This window comes from Arvicola amphibius, chromosome 15, assembly GCF_903992535.2.
Source record: "Arvicola amphibius chromosome 15, mArvAmp1.2, whole genome shotgun sequence".
In the NCBI taxonomy this organism is placed as follows: domain Eukaryota; kingdom Metazoa; phylum Chordata; class Mammalia; order Rodentia; family Cricetidae; genus Arvicola; species Arvicola amphibius.
The window spans coordinates 35,971,770-35,987,384 of NC_052061.1; the positions used below are offsets into that span (position 1 = coordinate 35,971,770).

Below are 15,615 nucleotides of genomic sequence, written 5' to 3' on the forward strand. Positions count from 1 at the left end.
AAAGCACAATTTAAGAATAACTCCCGGAGTCACCAATTCCTCGTTCCACACAGAACATTGCCTTTCCACCTTCTTGCCCAGCACACGCTGGAGTTCTCTGTCCAAGGGGACTTCCCTGCAGCTTCTCCGGCACCTGCTGAGTTGGGTGCTCCAGCACACTTGCTGAAAGCACAAACAGAAGCCAGGTTCCTGGGTTTTCAAATGTCTTTGCTTGGCAAAATTAAAGACTGACAATTATGAATAGAAGTTTTTTCTTTTCCTTTTTTGCTCTTTCTTTTAATACACACACACACATATATGATGTACTGGTAATACAGCTTCTCTAAGAAGGGAGGGGAACAGTGGATGAGAGGTTGGAAGAGTGAGTGGGTATGGCTGGCTGGCTGGCTGGCTGGCTGGCTGGCTGGCTGGCTGGCTAAGAAGAAGGATGAATGGTTGAGTTCATGGGTACACTCGGGGGTACAAACCCAAGACGTTTTGTACGTTGGTCAACAGGAAATAACCACTGCTGGCTTCACTGGGGACTACTGGCAGATGGAAGTGGGGTCACTCCACCCAACTTTAGAGTAGCAATGTTACCAACTCCTCCCACTGTTAAGTCCTCTATCAGAAGGCTCAAACACATGCCCAGTAGCACGAAACTGTCTTAGTGGGTTTAATGATCTTTGGAACTGGGGGTATTGCCCAGTAGCACACTTACCTAGACATGCAAGGCCCTGGGATTAAAGCCCAGTACCACGAAAGTAAATACCTAGATGATTGGTCTGGCTTCCTGACGTCTCTCCTAAAAAACAGAAAGCATTTGAAGGCTGAGCTGATTTGGCCACACCACCTGCTCTCTGGGTCACTTACCTTTGTTAATCCCCTAACACCTGGGACTGACAACTATTTCGACAAGACTCTCTTCCCCCACCTCAATCCCCACCTCCTCTGCTGGTCACCACGATTGCCCCCTGGCGGCCAGGGGCAGTTGCGCCCTCTCGGGATGCCCGAGGGCGAGTGCGCGTGCGCTCAGGTGAGTTGCCGCCGCCCAGTCCTTAAGCCCTGAACACCTGCCTGGGAAACTTGTGGTTGGTTGTTGCCCTCGGGTCGTTTCCGGGCGGGGACAGGAACCGGGCCATGGAAGATCCTTTGGGGACTCGCGAGCCCCGGGCCCGTCCGAGGGAGCGAGACCCAGACCGGCGCCCACACCCGGACCGAGACCGCCACGTCGAGCGGCCGCGGGACAGAGCCGGGGACAGACACAGGGAAAGGAACGGTGACGTGAGAGGAAACGGGGACCGTCGAACGGGCAGGGAAAGGAGGACGGACCGAGACACGCGCCAGGACGGACACAGGGACGCGGGCCATCGTGCAGCTGAACAAAGAACCTGGGACAGGCCCCGCCAAAGCCGTGCGCGGCCCGAGCCCTGGGTGCCCAGCTGGGACACAGCCTCGACCCCCAGGCCCGCGCCCTGGGGGGGCCCGGAGCCGCCGCGGAAGCAGGGCCTCGGGCGCCGCGGGTTGGACAGGTGAGGGGTGTACCTGCTGGGGACCCGGATCGTGCCTCGTAGGCTACCTATCCTAGCCGGCGCTTGGGGGTGACTCCACGAAGTCCCCAAGCCTTTGTTTGAACTTGATTACCAAAAGAAAAATGGAAGGTCCTGGAACCAGGGGAAGAAAGTTTCAGGACCGAAACCGGAACGGTTTAGAAGGCTAGGTGGGTGGGGCTCGCTGGAAGCTACACTCAAGTGGCCCCATGACTTACGCTTACACCCATTTCTCAAGTTAGCCCTCCATACGTTTCAAAGTCCAGTTTTCAGGTGTCGGGGCTCGGCGGGGCCGGGAGGGGGGAGGTAAACAAAGTTACCTCAAGAAGAGTTAATAGCTGGACTTGCCCCTCCTGCCAAGGCCATATGGCAGAAGCTGCGCTTTTAAAACTAGAAATCAAGACCACCTGAAGTTCTCGAGTGGGTTTGTAACCCCTTCATCAGTGAGGTCTTTCCAAGCCGCTTCTTTCAAATCTTATGTTTGCTTAAACCCCACCCTCCTGAATGAACGAACTTCACCCGTAGGACTCTGAAGTCCCCTAAACACCTGTGTTCTGGAAGGTTTGTGAATGGGGACAGGAAGGAGGATCACAGGTGGCCTGGTCACCACACCCCCTCCTAGAGAGTCAGCGCGCCATCCAGTTCCACTGATGTTATCCTATGTGCAGACAAGGAGCTGGGCTCTGCAGAGTGAGTGGGATGGAATAAAAGAGATGTTGCCCCTGATGACCAAACCAAAGAAAACGGCCCTTGGGTGGGACTGGATGTTTCATCGTGTGGTGTGTGTGTGCGCGCGCGCAGTGCATTGGTGAAAGGTTTAAGGATTTCAAACCAAAGAAGATGGGATGACATCTATGTCCTGGCAGTCTCAGCGTGTCTAAGCATCCCTATCAAAGGCATGGTCTTGTCATTATCATTTCAGCTCCCGTCTCTCTTGCAAGCAGGTCTGGGCCGTAGTCAGAACTGTGGGCGTTCTTTTCCCTGGAGACAACCCTTTTAGCTGCTGCTAGGTCCTGTTGGGATACCCGGCCTCTGCTGTTAGCCTTGGGAAAGCCTGCTATCATGAGTTTATGTTACACTATCTAATACCAACTAGCATTCAGTACAAAAGCTACGCCCAGATTCGGTCTGCTCTTTCAATCTTTGACACCAGCTATTGTTTCCCTGACTGAACTGCATCCACAGGAGTAGAAAAAAGAAGTTCATTTGTAAGCTTCCTTATAAACCAGAGCCCTGGTTACCCCACCTCACCCCAAAGTGAACAAAAGAAATGCATTTGCTTGTTGCTTATTTAAAGGGTTGAGGCCAAAGGGCAGCTTCTCTCTGTCCTTGTAAGCATTTATTGGAAGGAGGGGATACAGGGGCTGGGATGCAGTAATTTACTGTCAGGGTTCAGAGTCCGATGCGGGAAGATGGCAGTGAAGCAGCTGACCGCAGCCCAATGTGAAATCAGTTCTTACAGAAAAAGCTGGGCTTTGGAAAGAATAAATCTGGACTCCTGTCTAAGCATAGACAGGATCCCAAGAAGGTGGCCTAGAGCTGAGTTCCGTGGAAGGAAGATGGAAGAGAAAGAGAAGGTGTTTCAAGCAGAAAAACAACTTCCTCAATGACCAGAGGCCTGGGTCCTCGTTAGGGGTGGAGGATTGCTCACTGCTGCTGGCTTAGGGTGCCTAGGGTGTGAGTGTGCACAGTGCAAGAGCCTCCTGTGTCCTCAGTGCACCTAGGCTGTGAGTGTGCACAGCCTCCTATGTGTTGAATGGATTAAGGATTTCAAACCAAAGAAAGATAAGATGACATCTATGTCCTAGAAAACGCCCCAAATCCAACAAGTAGAATGCAGCCTCCTGTTGAATCTCAGGCAGAGCCCAGCATATATTAGACAAAAGAAAGGACAAAAAGAGACATAAGGTGCCAGGTTGGCCAAGGAAGAAATGACAGCTCTCCAAAGTAGCCTGGCTGGGTGTGGTGGTATATAACTACAATCCCAGCACTTGGAAGGTGGGGGCAAGAGAATCAGGGGCTCAAGGCCAAGTTCCTTACTGAGTTGAGAGTTCATGATAGCCCATACCTGTGACCTAGCACTTCAGAGGCTGAGGCAGGAGGATCACATGTTTAAGGCAAGCCTAGGCTGCATACTGATGAATGTATTTTTTTTAAAACTATAAATGAAGCCTTAATACTAAACAAATTGAGCTGCCATCCCGTCCCTAATGTCTGTGTGCTCCTTGGTTGCAGTGAACTTGCTTCGGAGAGATATGTGTCCCTGCACTCGCGGCCCGAACGACAGGAAGAGGAATATTACAAGTCTGAAGCCGAGGGTCTCCTGGAATGCCACCAGTGCAGATACTTGTGCTCAGGGAGAGGTGAGCCTTGGGGAGCCCCATCTGACCATTTATATCGCAAATGGCTTGGGGAGAGGCAAGGTAGGGGTTGAAGGGGTATGAGTTGGTGAATTCAAAGCTCATTGAAATTGTCGTCCCCCCCCCCCCCCCCGGGTCCCTAGTATTCTCATTCCCATGTATGCGTGGGGTTCTTGCTTAAGAAAAGAAAAGACAGGAAGGTCTGAACAGGCAATGAGGCTCCGCAAGCTTATCCAGGGCGCTTGGCTCTGAGCTTGGGTCAGACATGCTTCCACCTCTCAGCCCCCTGGGAAAACTTGGCATGTTCGGTGTCCTGTGAGCTGCTTGTGGTGGACAGCGGCCCCTCTGGCACAGCAAGCTCCATAGAGGGAACGTCATGCCAGCAAATACCCAACTTGCGCCTGAAGCCAAACAAGAACGGATGGTCTCCTTAGAGACCTGATGCCAAGCAGTCAGGCCCTGGCTTCCACTCCTCATTGACTGAGATGCATAGCATGGATAGAGTTTACATTAAGACCAAATTTACAGCCTAGCATGGTGACTTGCATGTCTGTAATCCCAGTTTAGGCAGGATGGCTGTGAGTTCTGGAACAGCTTGGGTGACATAGCAAGACCCTATCTCAAATAACAAAAAGTCATATTCGTGCATAGAGAAAAACAAAAAAAAGTGTCATAAAACTACGTGATCCTTCCACACACCGAGTGCATCATTCATATTTTCTTTCATTATAAACAAAAGATGGGGCCAGGGTGACGGCTCAGGGGTAAAGGTGCTTGCTGCCAAGCCTGCCGACCCAAGTTAAAGCCTTAGGACCTACTCGGTGAAAGGAGAGAGTCAACTTCCCCAAGTTGTCCTCCAACCTAAACACATGTGCTATATAGACACACAAATAAAGCAAAAATTGTGGCACGGTGGCATGTGGCCAGTGGTACAGGAGGACCAGGAGTTCAGAGACCAGCCCGAATTGTAGGAAGCCCTGTGTCAGACAAAACAGAATGGGCTTCCGGAGCCTTTAACACTGTAGTCACCACCTACCAGCCTGGCCTCCCAGGTCCTGGTCTTGCCAGCAAGGAGGAAAATCTGGTTTGTCAGGGTGAACCCGATGGTGCAGGGGACTCGTGGTTGGTTAGTCGGCTGAGGCTGCCCGTGACTAAGTGAGGAAGCATCCCAGCCTACAGGGGGGAGATGGTGGAGTCCACAGCTGAAGGTGTGCTGTAGGTGACGGCGAAGGAGTAGTGATTACAGGATCATGAAGAACTTTGATGGGAAAGGTTTCCATATGCTGCTGCCAGTCATGTCTACAGTCCTCTCAGCAACGCAGGCTCAGAGAGGCGCAGCAAGTTACCCAGCTCACACAGTCATTAGGGAAGGCACTGGAATTGAAACCAGAAACCCCAGCCTAAGGCCTCAAAGCGTTTCCTTGCGGAATGTTCTTCTCTTGTGCTGTAAATAACAGGAGCAAGTCTGAGGCTGGCTAACAAGGCTTCTTTCTTTCTTTCTTTCTTTCTTTCTTTCTTTCTTTCTTTCTTTCTTTCTTTCTTTCTTTCTTTCTTTCCATCCCTCCTTCCTCTCTTTTCTTTCTTTCTGTGATTGATTTACCAAGAGCATGGGCAGGGCCTGGGCTTTCTGACCAAAACACACCTAGATTTAGATTTGATTGCTTCTGGCTCTTTGACTTTGAGTCTGGCGGTTGGGTATGGAAGTCCTGGTCTGTTGGAAAGCTTGAAGATGGTTCTGCCCTCAGAAAGCAACAGATGGGCGCTGGTGAAGAACACTGGTGCACAGGCGAGCACTAAGTGCCGAGACAGCCTTCTGCATTAGGACTGGCTGGAGCAGGAAGACAAGCCTCGATGCAGGTCACCTGAAGGCATCTAAGTCCACAGTGGAGTGGATCCTTTGTGGCTTTTTCTTTGGCAGTGAAATCATGTCATTGCACTCCTCCCAGTACACAAGGCACCCTGTGGCCCTCTGGGGACACTCTGAAGTCTGCTCTGTGATTCACCCCTAGGAAGTTCAGTGGAACACTCAGACCGACAGAAAGTACTGAGAGCTGGCTTCACTTTTGTAAGAAAGAACTCACAGATAGAGACATCTTTAGGGGCTGGAAGTAAAGATCAGATTGAAAGCAGGTGTGCATGTGGCTTGCACATGAGGCTTCCCTTGACCCCACCCCAGTCCTCTGTGGGTGTAGATTCTGTTCATTGACTGTTTGGAGGGACAGGTGTGTAGGGCTAGTTCCATGATTAGAAGATGTAAGTCTCAGCTCATTTGCATATGGAACAGTTCTCCCCACTTTCTTGCTCTCCCCTGGCCTTAGAAGCTTAGTCGTTTTCTTCTTCTTCTTCTTCTTCTTCTTCTTCTTCTTCTTCTTCTTCTTCTTCTTCTTCTTCTTCTTCTTCTTCTTCTTCTTCTTCCTCCTCCTCCTCCTCCTCCTCCTCCTCCTCCTCCTCTTCCTCCTCCTCCTCCTCCTTCTCCTTCTTTTTAACTTTTAGTTTTTCGAGATAGGGTTTCTCTATATAACTGACTGTCCAGCTGTCCTGGAACTCAGTTTGTAGACCAGGCTGGCCTCAAACTCACAAAGATCCACCGTGTCTGCCTCCCGAGTGCAGGGGATTCAGGGCTGCAACACCACCGCTGGGCAGAAGCTTAGCTCTTAAATTGCAGCAGTTTGTACTTTCTAGAAGCTTTGACCACCATCGATGCAAAGCACCTTTGAAAGTCTGACCTTTCACCCAGGACGGAGGCACGCAGCAGCAGCCCCAGCCATCTAGGAGGCTGGGGCGAGGGGATCAGTTGAGTCCATGATTTAGATCAACCAAGGTGACATAGACTATCTCAAAACAAAACAGACAAGCTGGGCTTCATGGGACACACTTGAAATTCTAGCACTTGGGAGGCTGAGGTGGGAGGACCACAAGTTTTAGGAAAGTGCTTTCTCAATAAATAAAATAAAATAAAACAAAATTTTCAGTTTTCTTACAATTAGTATAGTCATTTCCCCCCTTCTCTGTGTGTGTGTCCATGCATGTCTGCAAGTGCATGGAGGCCAGAGGACAATTCCGACATCATTCCTCAAGTGCTCTGAAAGGGCTCATGGAAGAAACTCATGTGCGATCTTTTTCTAATTTGTAATTTTGAATCTCTCCTTTTGAATAATTGATGCCCTAATAGAGAACTGGCCTGTACTGAGGTTATGTCAGGATTCCAAAGTGCAGCTGGTTCAAAGGGGGCTGACTTGCAAGGGGGTCTGGAGACTTGGCCTGAGCCAGACGTTGAACTGCTGATCTTGGGCTCCAGTATCAGGGGAAAGCCCGTGAAGGCCTGTGAGCCTCGGGCCTCTGTTTCAAGGATGCCACTTGGTCTGCACAGCCCTGCTCATCCTTTTGTGGATCTACTGAGCCTAACAGAGGAGGCAGGAACTCCATGAGGCTCCAGCCCTTCGGGTGTTCCATTAGGAAATTCTCTCTGGCAGGAGGTGAAGTACATGTGAGTCCCTGGGCTCCCATCCCTAGTACCACAAAATAATGTTTGTCACATAGCAATGCACTGGAGAAATCTAGATGTCCCTTCGTGCCATTGAATTGTTTAAATTCATGATGACGCCAGGAATGATGGCACCCGAGAAACTAAAGCAGAAGGATCCAGAGTTCCAGGCTAACCTGTTCTCCATGGTGAAACTGCTTCAAATTAATTGAAACCATTATAGTGATCTCTACATCTTTTAAAGTCCTGAGGTAGGGCTGGGGAGATGGCTCAGGGGTAACAGCGCTTGCTGCTCTATGATAAGGACCCGTCTTTGGCTGCGCACCACATCCGGCAGCTCACAAATGTCTGTAACTAAGCGCCAGGATATCTGACATCTTCTGGCTTTTGAGCACATGTACATATACTGACATGTGTAAATAATAAAAATTAAAGATAAATCTAAAGTAGATTATGTTTACAGAGATATAAAAATATATTTAGAATTAAAACAGATTTCCTGAGATGGGGGGACATGTGTATGTATAGAGGGGGTAGAGCTCATATAGTCCAGGCTAGTCTCAAATTTACTATGGAGTTAAGGCTGGCCAAGAACTCCTGACCTTCCTGCCTCTGCCTCCCAGTACTGGAGTTATAGTCAGGTGCCACCATGCCTAGTATTTTACATGGGTGCTGGGATCTAGTTCTCATGCTTAGAAGGCAAGCTCTTTACTGACAGCCATCCCTGCTTGGCTTTTTGGTTTTGTTTTTCAAAGCAGGGTTTTTCTGTGTGTGGCTCTGGCTGTCCTGAAAGTCACCCTTTAAACCAGGTTGGCCTTGAACTCAGAGATCCACCTGACTCTGCCCCCTGACTACTGGGATTAAATGTGTGCACCACCACCACTTAGCCCTATGTGGCTTTTTTGAGTGTTATGCTTTTCAGTCAAAAGAATTTCACAAAAGCATTCGTGCTACCACCTCACACTAGCTGTGCAGCCGACACTCGCTGCCCACTGTGGGCAGAAGGAACCGGCAGGAAGGGTAGTGAGAGCCTCCTGGTGCAAAGACAGCATCTCGAAACAGTAACGCCCTCTCCTTACAGCCTGCTGCCAGATGCTGGAGGTTCTGCTCAACTTGTTGATCTTGGCCTGCAGCTCTGTCTCTTACAACTCCACAGGGGGCTACACAGGCATCACCAGCCTGGGCGGGATTTACTACTACCAGTACGGAGGGGCTTATAGTGGCTTCAGTGGTGCTGACGGGGAGAAAGCCCAGCAGCTGGATGTTCAATTCTATCAGCTCAAGCTGCCCACGGTTACTGCAGCAATGGCCTACAGTGGAGCCCTCATGACCTTCTCCTGTCTCCTCATCCTCGGGGGTATCCTGCGGGTCCCGTGGCACTGTCCGCCGTGGCTGGTGATCGAGGGCTTGATGGATGTGCTCATCGCTGGGGCGTACATCCCGGCCTCGTACTTCTTCTTCCAGCACCTCTCTGCTGCCTACAGCTCAGATGTGTGTAAGGAGAGGGAGGCCCTGTACCAGAGCAAAGGTTACAGTGGCTTCAGCTGCGGTATGCATGGGGGAGACATAGGAGCAGGAGTCTTTGCCGCCATGGGCATTGTGGTCTTTGCCGTGGGAGCTGTCCTGGCCTTTAGGGGTTACCGAAAAGTCAAGAAGCTGAAGGAGAAGCCCGCAGAAATGCTTGAGTTTTAGACTTCTAGAATGTTCTGCCGAGTATACATGCTAGAAGGCACTTTCAACCATGATCTTTCACAAGAATTCTTCTTTCATGTGGACCTCACTAATGCTCCAGAATACCAAGCCAGTGTAGGTATGCTGGGTTGAGCTCCTGGTTGCCTGGAGAAGTGTTTCTCTGGTTTCTGGAATCTTCTGTGGATGTGGACCTAACCAAAAATATATCAAAACCCAGAACACTAGAGCCAGGCATGGTGGTACAGATCTGTAATCTTATAATCCTGTCACTTGTAAGGCTGAGGCTGCAGACTCATGAGTTCAAGGCTAGCCTGGGATAAATAGCAAGACCCTGTCTCCAAGCCAGATAAAGAAGGATTTGGGGAAAAAAACACAACAACAACAACAACAACAAGCAGTGGTGGTACGCACCTTTAATCCCAGCACTCGGGAAGCAAAGGCAGCGGATCTCTGTGAGTTCGAGGCCAGCCTGGTCTACAAGAGCTACTTCCAGGACAGACTCAAAACTACAGAGAAACACTGTCTCTAAAAAAGAAAAACAACAACAACAACAACAACAACAAAAAAGGAGCTGGTAAAGGCCAGGGCCCACAGCAGAAAAGGGAAGGGCACCTCACATCAGGGCAGGGACAATTGCATTGGAAGCTTCTCCTTAGAGCTCATGAAAAGTTCATCGACAGGAGACATCTCCACCTGAATTGTCTGTTCTAAACTTGGTTCTCTTCCCCGGGCATCTCCACACTGAGTATGTAGTCCCTGCACTTCCTCAACTCTGTGGATTCTGGGGGACACTCCCAGAAAAACTTCAGGGTGAGGGCATGGCATAAGGAAAAGAGAATCAGATTAAATTCACTGAGCTGCAAAAAAACCATTCTACAGGCCCCTTACCGTGGCCCCGAGCTCTCAATAAGCATTTGTACCCTCTTGTAAATGTGCCATTGTATGAAGAACTTAGCCCCGCAACTGGTCAGGACCTCCCCAGAAGAAAAGAATGTAAAGTCTTTTCCCCTACAGAAGAGTGTTACTTTTGGCCGGATAACTTCATGGACTGGACTCTGTGGATTCCAGCGTGGGGCCATTACAGAGTATTCTGTTGCAAGCAAATACGTTCTCTGCTTGATGGGAATCCAAGCATTTCAAAGGAAAAAATTAATTTGGAGGCAGTGGTTTTCTTTATGTCCATTGCATTACATTATTAAATGCCATTGATTGATTTCGAACACTTTTGGCTTCGGGACAGAATTGCGCACACCTCTGCCACCTATGGTTAGAAGTCCCTTGAACACCGAGAGATTCTGCTCAAAGAAAAGGGGAGATTTTAATTTTATTTTTTGTTCTGTAGATACCTTGACTGCACATATTGTTTTATTTTCACAAAATAAAAAGATCAAACCAACTTGCTCGCCTTGGATTTTTCCCCCCTCAGAACAGGGACAGTGCAAAGGCAGAAGTAGATAGAGAATTGAGCGGAGTGTTACATGGTCAACCACAAAGTTATCCTTGCTCAGAAAGTTGCTGTTTACAGCAAAGATCTGGGAACTTCAGAGTCTCTGCTTCCACAGACCTCTGCCATCTCTCTGCAGACCCAAACCATCCCAATTGGGAGATAAATTGCAACGCCTGACTTTTTTTCCTTTTTCTCTAATGTATCTTTCTGCATCATCAGTGTGCTTAAAGATACTTGTGACTGGTAGGTAGTTTAGCTATCAGGTTGGGCTAGTTGGTGTCGGGAATAATCCCTGCAGTCGTATTCCTGCAATAGATCCTGTCATCACGGCACCTAGAAGACATGGAAGACTAGATCTCTACCACTTCAGCCAAGAGATGTGTGCTTTGTGTACCAGAAGGAAAGGGGGTCATGTTTCCCATCTCTTGTAGCAGTACAGTGTTTCTGTTTCTACATGCTGACAGAAGGGAAATCAGGGTGGGGAAAGACGTGGCGTGTGGGAGACAGCTGCTCCCCCATCTGGGCTGGTTACAGAGCCTGGCTGAAGAGTGGGCAGTTTGAATCTTATGTTGAATTTTAAATAAGAGCAATACAGTTTCTCAACTCTCAGATCCCCACGCTGCTGTGTGTGTCCCCTGGCTTTTCAGGAATTCACGTGGGCCTGCAGAAGATAAGCTCAGCTGGCTGCGCCTGAGGATTGTAAGGCTGCTGCCCCTTAACTGCCTCCGTGCTAAACATGGTGCCCGTTAGTGCAATGCATAGCTGTCCTAATCTCTGGGAAACAGCACTTTTCCAGAATTCTCTCCTTGTCTTCTCCCATTTTAGAATATTACAGAGATGCCTTACCACTCATTTATGATTCTCAAGGAATTTCAGTCATGTGTCAGTGTCCGTGGAGATTGGTCCCAGAGCCCCCTTCAGTATTCAAATCTGAGCATGCTCTGGTCTCCTGTATTAAAAATGGCATGGTATTTGCATATCACATATCCATAGTCTCCCGTATACACCATCTCTGATTATTCGTAACTTAAACATAAACGCTTTATAAAGAGTTGCTAAAATGTGTCGTTTAGCGAACACCCTTGAGAAAAAGCCAGCTTTGTTCCTTGGTCAGATGCTTTTAATCCTCAGTGGAATCTTCCAGTGCAGAAGCTGCAACGGGTGTGTGTGTGTGTGTGTGTGTGTGTGTGTGTGTGTGTGTGGCTGTTCTCCCTTCCACTTGACCCCTCCCAAAGGCCTGGGAGGGAGGGAGGTGGGTGAGGCTGGAAGTCTTGTCTTCATTCACCAAACAAAATGCCTACAACTTGAAAGGACTTCAGTGAGTGGGGGCGAGGCAAGATTATATCAGTAAAGAGCAGACAATGGAATCTGGTATTCGAATTTGAGGTTCTCGCCTCTGCACCCCAGGAGGATGCTAATCAAACCTCCAGAAATCCAGCCTGCAGCGTCTGCAAGGGTCAGTGACAGGGACAACCAGCAGACAAGAGGCTGTCAGTCTTGGCCCACATGTTGACTCTCAGTGCTTTGAGGAATCTGCAGATCTTCCAGATGGCTAAGAAGTTCCCTACATGCGAACAGCCCAAGTATTTGTCTGTAGAAACCTGGTTGAGCCAGCTGGTCCATCCATACAACTGAGCCAGAAGTCACATAACAAATGCCGTGGCCCCTGGGCCAACTGATCTAGAGATAGCGCTGGCAGACAGTAGATGAAAGCAGCAAGCAAGATGCTGGATAGTGTGTATGCTACCGCTGTGTTGGGAGGGAGGGAGAAGGAAGGTGCAGCCAGACTTGGATATTTTTATCTGTGTAAAGAAAGCCTGGAAAGTGGGCTGAGGAGATGGCTCCGTGGGTAAAGAGCCTGTCTAACAATCATAAGGACCTCAGTTCAGATCCCCAGACCATGTGTCAAAAGCCATTCTTGGTGGGGGGGGCTCCTGTCAGCCCTGAGCTGATGAGACGGGAGGCAGAGATGGTGGACCCCTGGAACTCACTGGTAGGTAGTTACTCAAGCCTTTCTGGTGAAGTTCCGGCTCAGCAGCAGCCATGTCTCAAAGAAAAGAACCCCTGAGGAATGACACTCGACACGTGTACATGCATAACCTCCCACCACAATAATCATGTACACATGCACACACACACAGAGAACAGGACACGGAAGCAAAGATTGTTAGGAAGTTAAGAAAATGCTGGGAGTCGTGGAGGCCGGGTGAGAGTTTGAGACCATCTGGGCTACACAGCAAGACTGTACTGGGGGGCGTGGAGAACATGAACGAGACATTTCAGTTTATACTTCATGACAGTAATGGTTTTTTCAGACTTTTCATTTGAAATTTCACAAGAAGTCACAGGGCTGCACAGGGCGGCCTTTCGTCCCCTTCGGTAGTTTTCCCGCACTTGTGTGTCTTGAATGAGGATAGCGGGGGCCCAAGAAAGTGGTGATCTTCAGAGCTGGGTAGCTCTCACCAGCCCCCCCCCCACCGCCGCTGCCTCCCGATTCCCCCACACACACACATAGACTCATCCCTGTGCCGCTTCATCATTAGCGTGCTCACCACAAGGACGCCCAGAAACATTCCATCCCAGCAGCCCCCCGCTAGTGCTGTGCCTTCACAGCCGCACCCATTCTCTTCCTCGTACCCCACTTAGCCCGTCCCCGTCACTGCCGTGTGCCACAAGTGCCGCATTCTGTCCCACTGAGACCGCTCCACAGACGGAATCATGTAACCTTTTGAGAGCAGAACTCCCCCTCCCCCACTCATAAATACTTTGGAATTCACCCAGGTTGCTGCCTCTCACTCCCTGAGATAGATGGGGTGAGGGTGGGAAATGGGGGTACATGAGCCATTCACTGCTCAAGGCAAAGTCATCCCAGCACTCGGCTGTTACAAATAAAGCCACCACTAGGAGACTTGCAATCATGTTATTGTGTTTTTCTTCCTTTTTTTTTTTAATAATTTTTAAATTTTTTTAAGTTTTTATTTAATTTATTTTTTTAAATTTCTGCTTCCTCCCCGCCTCCCACTTACCTCCCCCTCCCCACCTTTACTTCCCCTCCCTCTCCTGTCCGAAGAGCAGTAACCAAGGACAATGGCACTGGATTTTGATCCTACTACATATACTGGCTTTGGGGAGGCCTAGCCTGTTTGGATGCTCACTTTCCTAGACCTGGATGGAGGGGGGAGGACTTTTTCTTCCTTTTTTAAACTTCGAGGCTGGCTCTCATTGTGTAGCCCAGGCTGGCCTCCTGCTCAAGGTTCTCCTCCTTGAACTACCAAGTAACTTTACTTCTTTTTAAGGGTACAATTGCTGTACTGTACACCTGTAACCCTAATACTTGGGAGGCTGAGACAGGTAGATAGAGAGTTCAAGGCCAGCCTGGGCTACAAAGCAAGACCTTATGTCCAAAAAAAAATTTTTTTTCAAATTTTTTTAAGTCCCCAAGATTTTCAGGTTGATATTTGATTTTTTATAAGAATATATTTTATGTATATGAGGGTTTCGCATGTGCAATGCTTGCATACCTGACACCCTCTGAGGTCAGAAGAGGACCTGGATCCCTTGGAAGCAGAATTACAGAGATTGTGAGCTACTGTGTGGGTGCTGGGAACCCAACCCAGGTCTTGTGCAAGAGCTACAGGTGCTCTTACCCCTGAGCCATCACTCCGCCCACCTAACCGGCAATGATTTTTGGGGGGCTGTTGTTTTACGGCATGGCAGAGCACTTGCCTAAAATGCACAATGTCTGGATCCTACCACAAGCATTAGAATTTTAAATGACTTTTTTTTTTTAAGACAAAACCAAGAATGTTGATCAGGTTGCTGAACCGTGCGGCCGGTCATCCCTTCGGAGCCAGGGGATCCCTAGTCGCCCTGGTGAGTGATGCAGCCTTAAACCGGACTCTCTCTTCCCCCAGGTGTGGTGCAGATAGTGGAGGTGATTTTGAATGGCATGGTTCTCATATGCATCGTGGCTTCCTACTTTGTCCTGGCCGGATTCAGCGCCAGCTTTGCCAGCGGCAGTGGCTTCGGGAATAACTACTACTCCCCTTTTGAGGGTACAGAACTGGAGCAGGTTCGGCAGCTGGACCAGCGGTACACGATCCTGCGGTCGCCCCTGATCTATGGCGGCGTGGCTGTTTCCCTAGGAGTGGGCGTCCTCACTATGGGCGTTTTACTGAAGGGAGCCAAGAGTCTAAGGAAGCTCTCTAGGAGGTGGCTGCTGTTGGAGGCCACCTTTAGCCTCTTGGCTGCAGTAGGTTACTGTGTGGGCGTTGGCTTTTACCTGTACGCTGCCCTGAGCATCAATTCCACAGACACTTGCAAAAACAGAGAGAGGCTCTATGCCCGTAAGGGTCTCACCTGGATGAATTGCCAGCTGGCGGGCACGGATGGAGCAGCAGCCACCTTCGCTTGTCTTCTGGTGATTCTGTACACTGCCAGCGTGGTGCTGGCCCTACGGGGCTACCGAGAACAGAAGCGCTTCAAAGACAGCCAGGAACAGCACAGAAATTACATTGATGTCCCAGAATATGTGTGGTCTGAGACGCTCTAAGGAGATCTGGAACTCTCCTTTGTTCCTCTCCTACAAGCACTTGAGTAGACAACCATGATTTCCCAAGCTCCCTGAGGCACCTGAGCAGAGTTAAGTTGTAAAAGTCTGTTGGGGGAGGGGAGATCATATTTGTTGAAAAAAGCCATCTGGCAAGGCTGGGTATGCCCTTGTGGTAGGACTCTTGCTGTGGTGAGGCCATAGTATTAAGTAGGAGACTAGCCAAAGAAATTCTGAGGACTGAGGACACATTCTGCAAGTGCAGAGAGCTATAGTAGAAATCCTCCCTCTGCTGTGAATGGCAATTTTCAGGGCTGGAGAGATGGCTCAGCTGTTAAAAGCTGTTAAATGGCCTAGTTCCCTTCCCAGCACCCCCGTGTCTCGGGGCACAACAGTTCACAGTTCCTCTTCTGAACTCCAGGGGCACAGCACGAACATGATGCACGTACATACACGCAGGCAAACACTCATGCATAAAATAAAAAAGAATCATTTTTTTAAAGGGCAACTGTTGCAGTTGGCAGCTGTGGGGTCGGGTTCCAATGAGTAACTGT

General features: G+C 49.4%; 1 protein-coding gene across 3 annotated transcripts; it reads left to right on the plus strand.

Moving 5' to 3' along the window:
- The first annotated feature begins 835 nt into the window (after positions 1 to 835).
- On the plus strand, positions 836 to 15,388 carry Marveld3 (MARVEL domain containing 3). Of its 3 annotated transcripts, none has more exons than XM_038313292.1 (3): positions 836 to 1,511; positions 3,765 to 3,892; positions 14,427 to 15,388. In XM_038313292.1, exons 1-3 carry the CDS (start codon positions 1,120 to 1,122, stop codon positions 15,062 to 15,064), a joined length of 1,158 nt encoding a protein of 385 aa, XP_038169220.1. In that variant the 5' UTR covers positions 836 to 1,119; the 3' UTR covers positions 15,065 to 15,388. The 3 variants fall into 3 exon arrangements, with proteins under 3 accessions (XP_038169220.1, XP_038169221.1, XP_038169222.1); XM_038313293.1 differs by lacking the exon at positions 14,427 to 15,388 and adding an exon at positions 8,455 to 9,481; XM_038313294.1 differs by lacking the exon at positions 14,427 to 15,388 and adding an exon at positions 8,530 to 9,481.
- The last annotated feature ends 227 nt before the right edge of the window (positions 15,389 to 15,615 follow it).